The following is a 13,257-nucleotide window of genomic DNA, read 5'->3' as shown; positions in this document are numbered from 1 at the left end:
TTCGCTGGATACAGAATTCTAGGTTGGTGGTTTTTCTATTTTTTCCTTTGAACACTTAGAACCTGGTTAACCCCACTCTCTTCCTGCCTGTGCCGTTTAAGTGAGATGTCTTCTGTGACTGTGTCCCTTGCTCTGTAGGACAGGGTTTCTTCCCGTCAGCCCACCCCTAGGCTGCTACCAGGATTCTGGCTTTGGTTTCCTGCAGCTGGGATGTGCTGCACCCGGATAGGGTCTCGTGAAGGTCTTGCTGGTGCCCTCTGAGCCTCCTGGCCTGCTCTGGTGCCGGTCGAGAGTTGGGACATCCTTGGCTGCCACTCCTCCAGGCCTCCTTCCTGTCTGCTCTGCTCCTGCAGACTCCAGCCCATGCGGAGCGTCTTCTGAGAGGGCCCCAAGCTCTTGGACAGTCTGTTCTCTTTTTTTGTCATTGTTGGTGCTATTTTTTGGAGGATTTTGTTTGTTTAAATTCTTATTTCTCTTCGCATCTCAGTTTGAAAAGTTTCTCTTGTCGTATCTTGAGGCTCGTCGATTCGCTTCTTGGCTGTGTTCAGTCTGCCGAGTCTTGGTTTTTCTTTCCACGTTTTTTATTTCTAGCATTTCTTTTTGACTCTTTCTTAGAATCTCTCTGCTCACAGTACCAATTTGTTCTTGAGTGCTGACCGCGTTTCCTGTCAGAACCCACACAGGAGAAGTTTCGGGTTGCCTGCCTGCCTCATGGTCTCCCTGTCCCTTGCTCTGCTGTCTCTTCCTGAACCTCTGACCAGACCTTCTCATCCTGCTTTTCATACCTGTGGTCCCTCCCAGCCTGATCGTCTTCTGTTCTGAGAACTCCTTTCTGGATCACTCTTCCAGTTTGGTGGTTTTCTTATTGTGTCTAACCTACTCCTTGAGTTTTTAACCCTAATTGTAATTCCTATTTCTAAGCTTTATTTTTCAAAAGCGTTAGAACCTCTCCACGTTCTCTTGTCCCTCGATCACCTGTTCTCTCATCTCTCCTTTCTGTGAGTGCGTCACACATAGTGACTCTGTTTGGATGAAGCTGTGAGGCTCTAACCCTTTTTATCGTGAGGTCATGCATGCTCAGCAGACCCTGAATGGGGGTGCTTCCTTGGGAGGGGACCCCACTTGCTGGCGTGGAGGTGCTGCTGGTGCGCTGGCCCCCGGACCCTCCAGCTCCCCTTGTCTCTGGCTCTGCTTCCTCCCGTGGGACAGCAGGGCCGGCCGCTCGTCTCTGTCACCGTGGTGCACACGCCCGCAGGGCGCCCGTCCCTTCTGCACCTCCGCTGGGGCCGGTGTTTCTTGCTGTGTTCTTACCAGTTCCTGTGAACGGTTTCCCTTGCTTTCTCTGTAGCTCAGCACCTGGTTACAGAGGTGTCCTGTGCCGTTTGTCTGGGATCTGGGACATGTCTCCCCTCAACGGACAAAACCCAAGGAGAGCGGGGGAGGACTCACCACCTGAGAGAGAAGAGCCCGCGGCCACGGCGCCTGCTCCTCCCCTGCCGCTGGCCTGGGGCTGTGCTCGAGGCCCCCAGCTTTAAGTGCTGTGTCCTTCCTGTCTGGAAGATGTGTCAAGAAGCAGTTGCCCCATTAGGACGGGGCTGGAGCACAGGTGGAGCGCTGTCTCGGGCTCTCCACAGGAGCACAGGGGTGACTGTAAACGGTCGGTGAGTTCAGTGCATTGAGGGAGCCTGGTGACGGGGCTCCCACACGGCTGTGGGCGTGCACACCCCTCACCCCCTCACTGGGTTCCTTGTGTGCAGCCACTGCGGACGTGGCTCGCAGAGTTACACGTGGAAAGAAGTATACATTCAGTTGGAGTTTGAGGAAGGAAAAGACTGCATGGGGAAGAGGGACATGAATTGATTGCCATTTGCAGGTCATGGTGGGACCTGAAACCTGTATTTATTTGAGTTCACTTCTTCTGAGCTGAGAAACAGCAGAAAGAAGGTGGTACTCTCTGGCAGGAGCACCGAGGGGCCTCTCAGGAGAAGCCCAGCGGGGAGTGACTGTCTCCCCTGCTTGCTGGGCACCCGGCGGCCCTTGCGTTCAGGCACTGGGTGTTGGCAGCAGCTGCTGCCCGCTGCTCCCCAGGCACCGGGCTCCATGCAGGGCAGTCTGGGTCTCACAGCTCTGCATAAATTCAGAAGTGTGCTTGGCTGAAGTCATCAGTTAGTGTGTCTGGGCTTCCAGTTAGAGCAGAATTGTGCTTCCCTGTGAATCAGTTTTGTCTCAAAGTAAAGAACGCATCAGAACTTCTGTGAATTACAGCCATGTGGATTTGCATAAAGATTAAACTCAGTGCTGTAATATAATAGCGTTATCACACGTGCTTTAAATCGTTCATGTTTTTATGGTGGTGCCCCCAGAGGGTCTAGGTGACAGGTGCCCCCTCTCCCTGGGCGTGGGCGGGCCTCCTGTGCGGATGCCTTCACCCAGGTGCAGCTTGGTAGCTGCGGACCCCTGTGCCCCTTGGCCTCCACCACTGGACCTCCTGTTTTGCATAGATGGCCTTCTGAACCAGACATACGGCGTCACTAGCTTATGTCTCCAGTGTAACAGCTCCGTGGTTACAGTCCTTACTCCACTCAGCATTTGTTGAACAGCAGGCTGTGCCAGGCCCTGTGCTGCGTGCTAGATAAAGGAAAACAGTACCCCAAGCCCTTGCTTTCAGAAATCTCATCGTCTAAAGAGAAGACAAAAACCTGATCAAATTTGAAAACTCAAAACGCCATGGCGTACCTTGATAGAAATTGTAGACGCAGTGTAGACAAATGGCCCTGAGGGGAGACCCCGGCCCCAGAGCCTGTGGGTGGGCCTGCAGAGAGGTGACGCGGGGCAGAGCACTGATGGCTGAGCAGAAACCAGAGAGGCGTGGGTGGCATATGGTCCAGGCCTTGAGCGGACGCTCTCGGGGAGGCGGCGGCGCTCGCTGTCCCCGGGCTCTCGAGGGGCTTGCCAGCGTGCAGCGTGAGTCTGCGTCCTGAGCCGGCCGGCCCGACCACGGGCACAGGCTGGCTGTCCCACCTGCCGGGGCGGGTCTGCGCGCCCCGGGGCCTCCAGCGCTGAGGCCTCCCATCTGACCGGGCCTCGTGCCCGTCCCTGCTCCGTGGAGACTGCCACCTGCTGAGGGCCTCCTTGTCCTTGCCCTTTGCCCCTGAGACTTCCTGCCAGGTCAGCAGGTCAGGCTCCGCCGAGGTGCTGGGGGTCTGGTCTGCCCTACTTCCTCCGCTGTCAAGTCCCGAATCTGCTCCTGCCTCACCCTCCACCTTCGTCTGCCCGAGCCCGTTGAGGGTCGGTGGTGTGCTAAGCTGCTCAGCTGCCCGAGTGGAAGGACCCCGGCCCCGGCCCCTGAGAGGGCAGCAGCACCTTGAACTGGGCTGGGGGGGGCTGGCTTGTGTCTTGGGAGACCCCCCCCTTAGCGCTCAGGAAACACTTGCTTTGGGCCAGGCGACACTGAATACTCCGTGCACAGTCTGGTTTAACGCTTACCACGTCCCCTGGAGGGGGGTGTTTCCAAATTACAGATGAGAAAACTAAAGCTCAAAAAGATTGAGTAATCTGCCTGAGGTCACACAGCTAGGAGAGGGCAAGCTGGCACGTGAACCCCTTAGCCCATGCAGCCCAGAGGCTGGGACGGGAGGAGAGTTCAGCCCAGCTCCGTCCCTGACGCGGCGCCCCCAGGAGCGGGGCCACAGACCCTCCCTTCCTCCCTTCCCGCCAGTGCTCTGCCGCGCCCCCCACCCCACCCCCACCCCACACCCCCGTACTAACAGCCCCGGGGCACCCTTGTCCTGCTGTTCCGCTCCTCTCCCAGAGCGCCGCAGGCCCACTTCTGCACCCCGCTGACCAGACCGCCTCACCCCGCTGCCTCAAGCCCTCTGCGCCCCCCAGCCCCCCGGGATAGAAGGCACACGGGCGTGTCTCTCTGTGGCCCCTCAGCCCGTCGGGTTCTCCCTTGTGCTTGGACGCCGGCCAGCCCTGTGCTCTGGCCTTTCCCTTCCCCACTCTGCCCGGCCTGGCCCTTGGGGTTCTGCTCCTGGGGGTCCTCCCCAGTGCTCCCTTTCCCCGCCACTGCAGAGCTGAGCACACTCACTGCTCACATCCATGTCCCAGGGGGTATTCCCATGCACACCCGGGGTGGGGCCGGGGTGGATGGCGTGTGCTGGTGTAAGCGAGACGCGGGGCGGCAGGTCCAGGCTCCAGGGGCCCCGCCCCCAGACACCTTCCATGATTGGAGGCAAGGCAGTTGCTCCACCAGTAGGTTGGAAGTGAGTCTTGAGTGCTGACGGGGAGAATCCTGGACTCGTGGGCTCGCTGGGGCGGGCCACTGCAGCCTGGGCGCTGTGGGGTGAGAGGAGGGCAGTGACGGCCTCTCCAGGGCGTGGCAGCTCGGCTGTGGCGGGAGGCTCACCCCAGGCCAGCAGGGTCGTGAGCTGCAGTTAGGACGTTCTTAGGAGTAGACACCATGAGCCACACTGTGGGCCGAGCAGTAGCTTGAAGTCTGGGGACCAAGGGAAGGCCGTGCGTCCAGAGGCCAGGTGAGCGGAAGCACAGGGCAGGTCACACCACGCGCGGGACTTGGTGCTACGTCGGGGTGGGGAGCCACCGGCCCAGCCTGAGCGCGGAGCGCCACGCTCACTCTCAAGTTCCACGAGCCCGCTCCAGCCGCGCCGAGGGAGGGGCGTCGGGCAGGGGCACGGCTGTGGGCTGGGGACACCCAGGTGTGCAGAGGGCAGCTGACGGCCAATCAGCCCAGAAACATGTGGGCAGGGCTCTCCTTCCACACCTGGGAGGGTGGGCTCAGCTCAGTGTCGAACCCATCTGTCCCCACACTTCTGCACTCTGCCCAGGTGTGAGGGAAAGGGCCAGAGCTGACCTCTTATCAGTGGCTCCACAGGGACTTTTGACTGATGATTTGTAAAACGTCAGATGAGAGTGGGCCATCGGAGCAGACCTCGTGCGGATGGCTTCGTCTAAAGCGTGACTCAGGAGCGGCCCCTGGGCTGCCTCCGTGTGTGCGGTCAGCCCCTGAGCACCAGCTGCTCTTCCAGTCTGCGTCCACTGCCCGTCACACGCGGCCCCGGGTGTGATCAGGTGCGCCTTCCGTGAGGTGTGTTCCCCGCACGCCTGTTCACGGCACGCGTGCCCCCCAGGTTTCAATGATGACTTGTTTGTCTGTAGTTTAAATCCTTACGTAAACAGAATATTAATTTTGATATGTGATTAGAACATTTTTTTTTGTAGGCTTTACCACCAGCACCTGTTCAGAATCACACAAATAAACATCAGGTATTCAGTGCATCTCTTCAAGACCATATTTACCCGAGCTGCTTTGGGAGCACTCCAGAGTGGACTAGTTCTAAGTTTATAAGTCTTTGGGGATCAGAAGTGATGAATGATAAGAACTGGAACCCTGGCACTTACTTGCCAGATACAATTTCTGGTAAGGAACTCGTTAAACCTTCGTTGGAGTTTACAGAGACCTGAGCTGAGCCGATGCCACCTGTTGCCACAGCTCCCCAGCAGGTCCCAGGCCGCTCCTTCCCCTGGCTTCCGCTGAGGGCGGCAGGCCCCCACCCCGTCAGGCTGCTGGTCAAGTCCCGCTGCACCGACAGAGCCGTGCAGGCACTGGGCTTGGCAGCTGGGAGCCTGTGGCCTCAGACATTGGGTCTCCCTGCCCCCGGACTGCGGAGTGTCTGGGCTCCGGGGCGCGGTGGTCAGCTTTGGTTCCCTAGCAGTGGTGACCACCAGAGCTCGGCCCAGGCAGCGGGGTGCTGTGGCTTGAATGCTGTGACTTCCGTTCCTTCCTTTCCCCCTGCTCTGCCCCTACGTGGGCCCTGTCCCTGCTAACAAGCACCTCCCCGTGGCCACCTCAGCTGCTGAGGCTCCGGTGCCTTCCTGGCGGGACAGGGCGCAGATGAGGGCTGCCCGTCTGCCTCGTCTCTGTCGTCCATGTGAGGACGGCCCTGGGGGCCCCAGCCCAAGCCCTGCATGTGCTCGAACAGCAAGCTAGGCTTGATGTCTGGTCTGTGCTTGGAAAGGGTTTCTAGCTGTGTGACCTTGGGCAAGTTACTTAGCCTCTCTGGCCTCAGTTTCTTCATCTTTAGGTTAGACATTAGAGTGCTAAGCTCAGAAAGTGGTGTTAGACATTGAATAACTTTGGGAAAGCACCCAGCATAGGAATCGGCACATAGTAGGTGCTCAGTCAGTGTTTCTTAGATACAGACCAGCTGGCGAGCGTCGTCGCCGTGGACTGCTAATCCTGCAGCCCCCAGTGTTCGTAGTTCAGTCAGTAGCTGCTCTTTAGATTTGACCTAAGCCTGTGTCTTTTGGAAGCATTAATTTTCCCATTCTTCTCTGAAGGGAGTGACTTATTAGGGCCAACACTCTCCGAAGCAAGACCTGAAGCTCCTCCGCCTCCATCTGGCAGTGAAACGGCTGCAGTTTCCGATAATAAAGAGAAAAAGGGTGCTGCGAAAAAGAAGTGTTTGTATAATTTCCAAGACGCTTTCATGGAAGCAAACAAGGTTGTGATGGCCACGTCGTCAGCCACGTCCTCCGTGTCCTGCACGGCCACCACGGTGCAGTCCAGCAGCAGCCAGTTCCGCGTGTCGTCCAGGAGGCCGCCTTCCCTAGGTAAGGCCGCCCGCTGGCCGGGCCCTGCTTCCCTAGGGGGCCCCGGGCTTGGCTGTTGCCCAGCGCCTCAGTGACTGCCTCCTCCTCGGCGTGCCCAGAGGCATCAGTGTAAGTGACACCCACAGGTGCCCGGGCCCAGGGAGCGTGTCCTCTGGCCGTGACGAGAATGTTGCTGTCACGCTGACCCCTGGGGCTCTGCCACGCTGCGTGCCGCCTTGGCGCTCTCCGCACCGTGTGCTGTGAGAGGAAGAGGGCACTGCTTTCAGAACACGGAGAGAGGGATTTTCAGTCGCCTTGAAGCAGGAGCCTTGTGCGGAGCGAGCCGACGGGGTACCAGCCCGCCCGAGGTGTTGCCCCGCCGCTGTGCGGGCCCCTGGTGCGGAGGTGGTGTCGCCGCCGCCCTGATCTGAGCCCAGGGCAGAGCGGGCTTGAAGGCGACGTCAGAGGCACATGGGAGCAGGACCAGAGAGGCCTCGTGAGTCAGAGTTAGGGCTGTGTGGTCATCGAGAGGAGTAAAGGAGGGGATGGCAGCACCCAGCCAACGTCTCAGGTCCTTCGGGGTCCTCAGGAAAGGGAGCTGGGGGTCGGGGGCTCTTAGGGTCAAAGCTCACTGCTGCCTCGGCTACACAACCCATGCGAGCAGAGGCTGCTCCGCGCGCAGCCAGAGACAGTGCCAGGGAGGCGTCCTCACGGGTTTCAGACGTGGGGTCTCTGTTTGGAGATGGCAGCAGTCCCACTGTCTGGGCGCCGTGCTCATGGGTTGGCTCCGCCGGCTCCTGCACGCAGACTGAGGTCGCCAGGCTGCCGGGAACTGGTGCCTTAGGTGCCCCTTGGGGTCAGTGGGAGGACCCTGCACCACCTTCACAGGACTCATGCCCCCAGCGTTTCTGAGTCCAGAATTGTGGACAGCTGGCCTCAGCTCAGGAGAGGTCAGAGTTGCGGAAGGAAGAAAGGAAGTTTAAAAGACCCTGGTCTGGGGGAGAAGCCGCCAGAGGCTGTGGGTGAGGCCTGGGTGGGCTGTGCCTGTGACGGTCCTCCCGGGGGCGCTGCATCCGCAGCCGGGCTGCCGTGCTGGCTTCCCTGCCGAGACACGTGTTCTCAGGAGCCCGGGCCACACGCCCAGGGCTGAGCAGCTGCCACCCCCACGTCAAGCCACGGGCAGGTGTGTGTGGGAGAAAGTAAACGTAGCAAAGCAGTGGTGAGTCTCAGATCCAGACGAAGGGCAAGTTTTCTATAGAGTGGAACATTTTCGGACCAAAAGTTGGTTTTCAAAAAAAAGCAGCTGGCAGTGAGAGAAAGGCCGCAGGCAGTGACTCCAGCATCTCTGTCGCAGGTGACGTCTTTCACGGCATCAACAAGGAAGACCACAGGCACGGGGTGCCGGCGGCCCCCAGGAGCAGCCCCACGGGCCTGGCCCCGCTGCCCGCCCTCGCCCCCGCCGCCCTCTCAGCAGCCTCCACGCCTCACCTGGCCAACATCGCAGCTGTGTCCTTCCCCAAAACAGCCGCCTCCCCTGGCTTTGTGGAGTCGCTCAAGAGCTTCTGTCCTGCTCCCGTGGCCCCCCCGCCCCCCACCACCGATGGCTCTGTCAGCGCGCCCCCCAGCGTCTGCAGGTGAGCCCCGCCTGGTGGGGAGGCTGGGGAAGTGCTCCCTGACCCCCCAGGACGTGAGGGCAGGCGCCTTGGGCGTTTGGTACATGAGGCTTCCCAGGTAGAACTGGTGGTAGAGAACCTGCCTGCCAGTGCAGCAGACCTGGGTTCCATCCCCGTGTCGGGAGGATCCCCAGGAGGAGGGCATGGCAACCCACTCCAGTATTCTGGCCTGGAGAAGCCCATGGACGGAGGAGCCTGGTGGGCTGCAGTCCATGGGGTTAGGGAGAGTCGGACACGACCAAGTGACTTGGCATGCACGCAGGAGCACAGAATAATACGAGATGCTCGATAGGTTTAATGAAAGACTGTTTTCGTTCCCTTTGAACTTGCCTCACACACCCCCCCTGCCGCCGCCCCCGACACACACACCTCCAGGAGGAAGCAGGGGTGAGGGGGAGGGACGCGTGTGGACCTGATGAGCCCCGCCAGGTGTGCCCCTCATGCCGCGCCGCCTGCGGGGGCCCCTGCGGGGCAGGCCGCTGGCTGACGGGCCCTGCGCGGTTTTGCAGCGACCCTGATTGCGAAGGGCATCGCTGCGAGAACGGCGTGTACGACCCGCAGCAGGATGATGGGGACGAGAGCGCAGACGAGGACAGCTGCTCTGAACACAGCTCCAGCACCTCCACCTCCACCAACCAGAAGGAGGGCAAGTACTGCGACTGCTGCTACTGCGAGTTCTTCGGGCACGGCGGGGTGAGTGCCCGCGCCCGCGCCGCCCAGGCGCCTCGGGAGCGCCGGGGCTGCAGGGGCCCCGCTGCGGCCAGCTCAGGGTTGCGCGACGGGCGTTTGCAAACTGCGCGTTCCAATGAGAATGGTAAAACACACAAACCACTCTGCGAGAATAATACACCAGGTTGAGTTCAGGGGATGGTTATGTGTGTGTGAAGCTTTATTTGCAGCACAGTTAGTAATAAAGTCAGGATCCTGTCTGAAATAGCAGTTCCACTTCCGGGTTGTACTTGTCCTACAGAAATAATGAAAGATACTTGCCCAGAGTTAGTTATGAGTATTTTATCTCTGTATTTTGCATTTGATTGTGGTGTTTAGAATGGCTGATGAAGTCAGACCTACTGCCGACCCAGGCGTGGGCACTGTTGAGTGTGCACACGTGGACGGCAGCCCCGCGGGGCTCTGTGTCACACATGTGCTGGGCTCGACGGCGCGGCCCGGTGAGACGTGCACACCGCGCTGTGTCCGGGGCGGCCTGTCCCTCAGGGGCAGGTGTCGGGCGTGCTGTCGGGGCGGGCAGTGGAGGAGCAGAGAGCGGGAGCCGTCTGTCGTCTTCTCCGGATGCACTTGGGTTTAGTAGTTGGTGAGAAACCTTTTCACCACTGGAAAGGAACCCTGCGAGTGGATGTGGAAAGAGAGTATAAACCCATTTATTGCCGTGAAAAGATAGTTAAGCTCCGTTACATCACAAGCACATCAGCTGGTATGGATAATGGTTTCTTTTTAGTTTGGAAATAACCGTTGGGTGCATAGTTGCACATCCTCCGCCAGGTTTTCCCTGAACCTATGGAGCTCGACAGGTCAATGCCAGGATACTGCCTTTGGGTAATTGGTGATGAAAGGCTTCTCTTTTTCTTGCCATTTGTTTCTTTTATTTGTTTTTCCTGACATACATGGGGTACTTGAGTAATAAGAAAAAATTCTTTTTTAACACTGTGGTCTGAAATCTGTCATATTTACAGTCATTAAAACTTGAGTTTAGTCATGTTTTCATTTGTCTTAGCCTCCAGCCGCACCCACAAGTAGAAATTACGCGGAAATGAGGGAAAAGCTCCGTTTACGGCTGACCAAGAGGAAGGAAGAGCAGCCTAAGAAAGCGGACCAGCTCTCAGAACGGGAGAGTGTGGTCGACCATCGCAGGGTGGAGGACTTGCTGCAGTTCATAAACAGCTCGGAGACCAAGCCCGTGAGCAGTACGCGGGCCGCCAAGCGCGCTCGGCACAAGCAGAGGAAGGTAAACGGCGGGGCAGGCCTGGGGCCACGCGGGCCCCCACGTTGCTCCCGGAGCCCCGGGGGCCTCCACCAGCCTGAACGGGAACCCCGCGTGCCCCCCGAGCCATGGTCTCACCAGCCCCAGGTCCTTGTGCGACAGCGGGCCCGCCCCTCTGTCTGTTGACGGCACGTCTTGCCCAGGAAAGTTGAGACAGGAGCCCTTGGTTGTTGAGGGCAAGGGGGCACTGTGGGCTGGTGGAGATGGCGCATAAGGGGTCGTCTTTGCTCTGCGCTGGCACACCAGCGCCGTGTTTGAAGGGAGTGGCCCTTCCTGTAGTTGCCCCGCCTGCCCACTTCTCTCGAGGGCCTTCCCGGTGCCCGGCTCCCCGAGCCCCTCAGCAGGTGGATGGGCTGTGCTCGTGGGGGGCTCGTCAGGCTGCAGACTCTGACCGTGGGCTGAGTTGCTTTGGGAGGAGCTGATGCCCCTGTGAGGGATGAGGAGACCTGCCCACCCCGGGTTGGGCCACTTGTGTGGTGTTTGCTTCCATTTTCGCTCGCAGCGACTCGGAGGCGGTCGTGATTGCACGGTGTGGGTTTGCTGCTGGCGGCGTACCTCCCAGTCCTGAGACAGGCCTGGGTTGACCCCAGGTCTGATGAGGGCCTTGGAGGGACGGGCCTGCTCCTGCCGCAAACCTGGTGTGGGAGGCGTGTCCTCTGCCCTGCGGCACTGCGGTGTCAGGGTCCCAGGGATCCACTTTCTGCTGGGTTCCCTGAAGCCTCCACTCAGGCAGGTGCTGTCTGGGCTGGCCCCGCCCCCGTCCTCTGTCCCTGCCGGCAGCCTGACTCCAGATGCGGCTGCAGGCCCTCCAGGCTCGGTGCAGGCTGCCCCCCGCGCCCACTCACCTGTGCGCTGTCCACCCAGCTCCTTGGTTTTCAGGATGACCGGGGTCGGGCACGCTGTGGCTGCCTCATTGCGGGGGCATGCGGTGCCCGTGGGGCCACTTGGGGGCGCTGTCGGTGCCGCCTCCAGAACGCCGCTTCCCTGACAGAGGGAGCAAGGGTTTTGAATGGTCTTTACTTGAGATTTTTTGAAAATCTGTCATTGAATTTTCAGCCTAATTTTATATTTAAGTTTTGTAGAAAGACGGGTTGTCTGTTATAAATATTGCCTTCTGAGATACTGTGAGGCATGCTGAAGTTTGGAAGAACCTTTGCATTTTCCCAGCACAGGCCTCCCTGGAGCCCGTGATGGAGGAGCTTTTCTCTGTTCTCTTACTGGGCGTTCGTTTGCTAGACAGCAGGGATCTTTTTCACTTATGCTCACTTATGCTTGGAATGTGTGTCACTAATAACACAGAGTCTTCACCTGAGATGAAAATTAATTTCCTGCCAGTTGGACGGCAGAGATAAGCATTGTCTGTCGCGTCATGTTGAATATTTTAGAAAGTCATTTGCTCTATCACACTAGTGAACACAGGTTGGAAATGTTACCTGCTAGGGTGGGAAAAAGAATTTCTAGTTCCTTAGCACACATTTTCTTGTGTGTCCTTGTGACCCGCACAGGTGTGTCAGCAGGGGCTTCGCTGGATGGGCTTGGCAGCACCTGCGAGGCGCCCTGTCAGTCCTGTGCTGGCAGCTGCATCCTCTGCCCGCTCCTGGATGCCGAGCCCATGGGGGCAGGGGCGCACAGCCGCTCTCACCTTGGCCTCTGCTCCCCGACCCCCGACCCCCCGGCAGCTCAGCCTGTGGGGGCTTGTTCCCCGTCCCTCCTGCGTGATGTGGGTGTGTTCTGAGTTTTGGGCCTGTTACAGGCCCTTTCAGAGTTCATCGTCTTATGTGGTTCACCTTCTCAGGCCCCCGGTTTCTCTGTGTCTCACGCTGCCTTCCCTTCCATCGCAGCTGGAGGAGAAGGCGCGCCTGGAGGCGGAGGCGCGGGCCCGGGGTCACCTGCATCTGCGCGAGGAGCAGCGGCGGCGGGCCGACGACGAGCGGCTGACGGAGGAGCTGCAGCGGCTGCAGGAGCTCCAGACCCTGCGGGCCGTGAAGAAGAAGAAAAAGGAGCGGCTCGGGAAGGACTGCCCCAAGTTGGACATGCTCGCCAGCAGCTTCCAGGCAGCCGCAGAGTCGGCGCCTGGCGCCGAGACCATCCACAACGGCTCTCTGGAGCCAACCGAAGACCCCGAGACCTCATCCCCCTGCCCTTCCAGACATGCAGACCACGCGGGCCCGGGGCCAGGGGCCGACCCCTCCAGACACGCGGACCCCACCGAGCCTGTGGACGCCAGGGAGGCCAAGCGGCTCCTGCCCAAGGGGATCAGCGGGGAGCAGCCGGAGCCGCTGTCCTTCCTGCTGGACATGGTGCATCACCACAAAGGGGGCGCCGGCCCCCAGAAGCCGCGGCCGGGCAGCAAGGCCGCCGGCGAGCCCGCCAGGAAGCCCGGGGAGTCCCCCCGGGCCCCAGAGGGCCCGGCCAGGCCCCGGCCACAGGCTGAGCCCAAGGCCAGAGTGCTGGAGCTGCCGCCCCTGGTGGGCCACCGGAGGGAGGAGACGAAGGCTAACAGCAACAACAGCAACAGGAAGCAGCTGAACCACGTCCGCGAAGAGAAGCCGGGCCCAGGCCCCACGGAGCCCCCCGTGCCCAGCGAGCCCCTGCAGAGCGGCAAGCCGGCGACCGCTGAGTCCCCGCAGCCCAAGGGCCGGGGCAGGAAGAGCAAGAAGAAGAAGGGGGAGCGTGCCAGCAGCTCCATCGGTGAGTGCGGGGTCCCCCACCATCGCCCCCAGCCGTGCAGCCCATGGGCACGTGCTGGCTTCTGCCTCGGGGCCGCTCTGCCAGCACAGGGCCACGTGGGCACCGTTGCCACGTCTGGTTGTCGTGAGGTAGCCTCCCAGCCCCCCAGCTGCGGGAAGAGCGCGAGGACCCCACGCACCCCCAGGTCAGCGGTCACACCGGCTCCGTCCTCCTGGCCTCCCGACTGTGTTTCTGCACCAGGGGAGGGTTGTTTTGCCGTTTTCCCTTTATACGTCCCTGTGT

The 13,257-nt window shown here is 60.1% G+C and overlaps 1 protein-coding gene across 3 annotated transcripts in view; it reads left to right on the top strand.

Moving 5' to 3' along the window:
* FAM193A (family with sequence similarity 193 member A) overlaps positions 1-13,257 on the top strand; it is a 148,441-nt gene that overhangs the window by 119,241 nt on the left and 15,943 nt on the right. For all 3 annotated transcript variants that reach the window (XM_024993744.2, XM_024993745.2, XM_059887866.1), the window contains exons 14-19: positions 5,242-5,440; positions 6,361-6,633; positions 7,967-8,246; positions 8,795-8,978; positions 10,018-10,248; positions 12,126-12,975. In XM_024993744.2, coding sequence (XP_024849512.2) covers positions 5,242-5,440; positions 6,361-6,633; positions 7,967-8,246; positions 8,795-8,978; positions 10,018-10,248; positions 12,126-12,975 — 2,017 coding nt within the window. The remainder of the gene's footprint in view (positions 1-5,241; positions 5,441-6,360; positions 6,634-7,966; positions 8,247-8,794; positions 8,979-10,017; positions 10,249-12,125; positions 12,976-13,257) is intronic.

Source organism: Bos taurus, chromosome 6 (assembly GCF_002263795.3).
Source record: "Bos taurus isolate L1 Dominette 01449 registration number 42190680 breed Hereford chromosome 6, ARS-UCD2.0, whole genome shotgun sequence".
NCBI lineage: Eukaryota > Metazoa > Chordata > Mammalia > Artiodactyla > Bovidae > Bos > Bos taurus.
The sequence above is the reverse complement of the archived record's forward strand: the minus strand, read 5'-3'. Positions and strand labels throughout refer to the sequence as shown.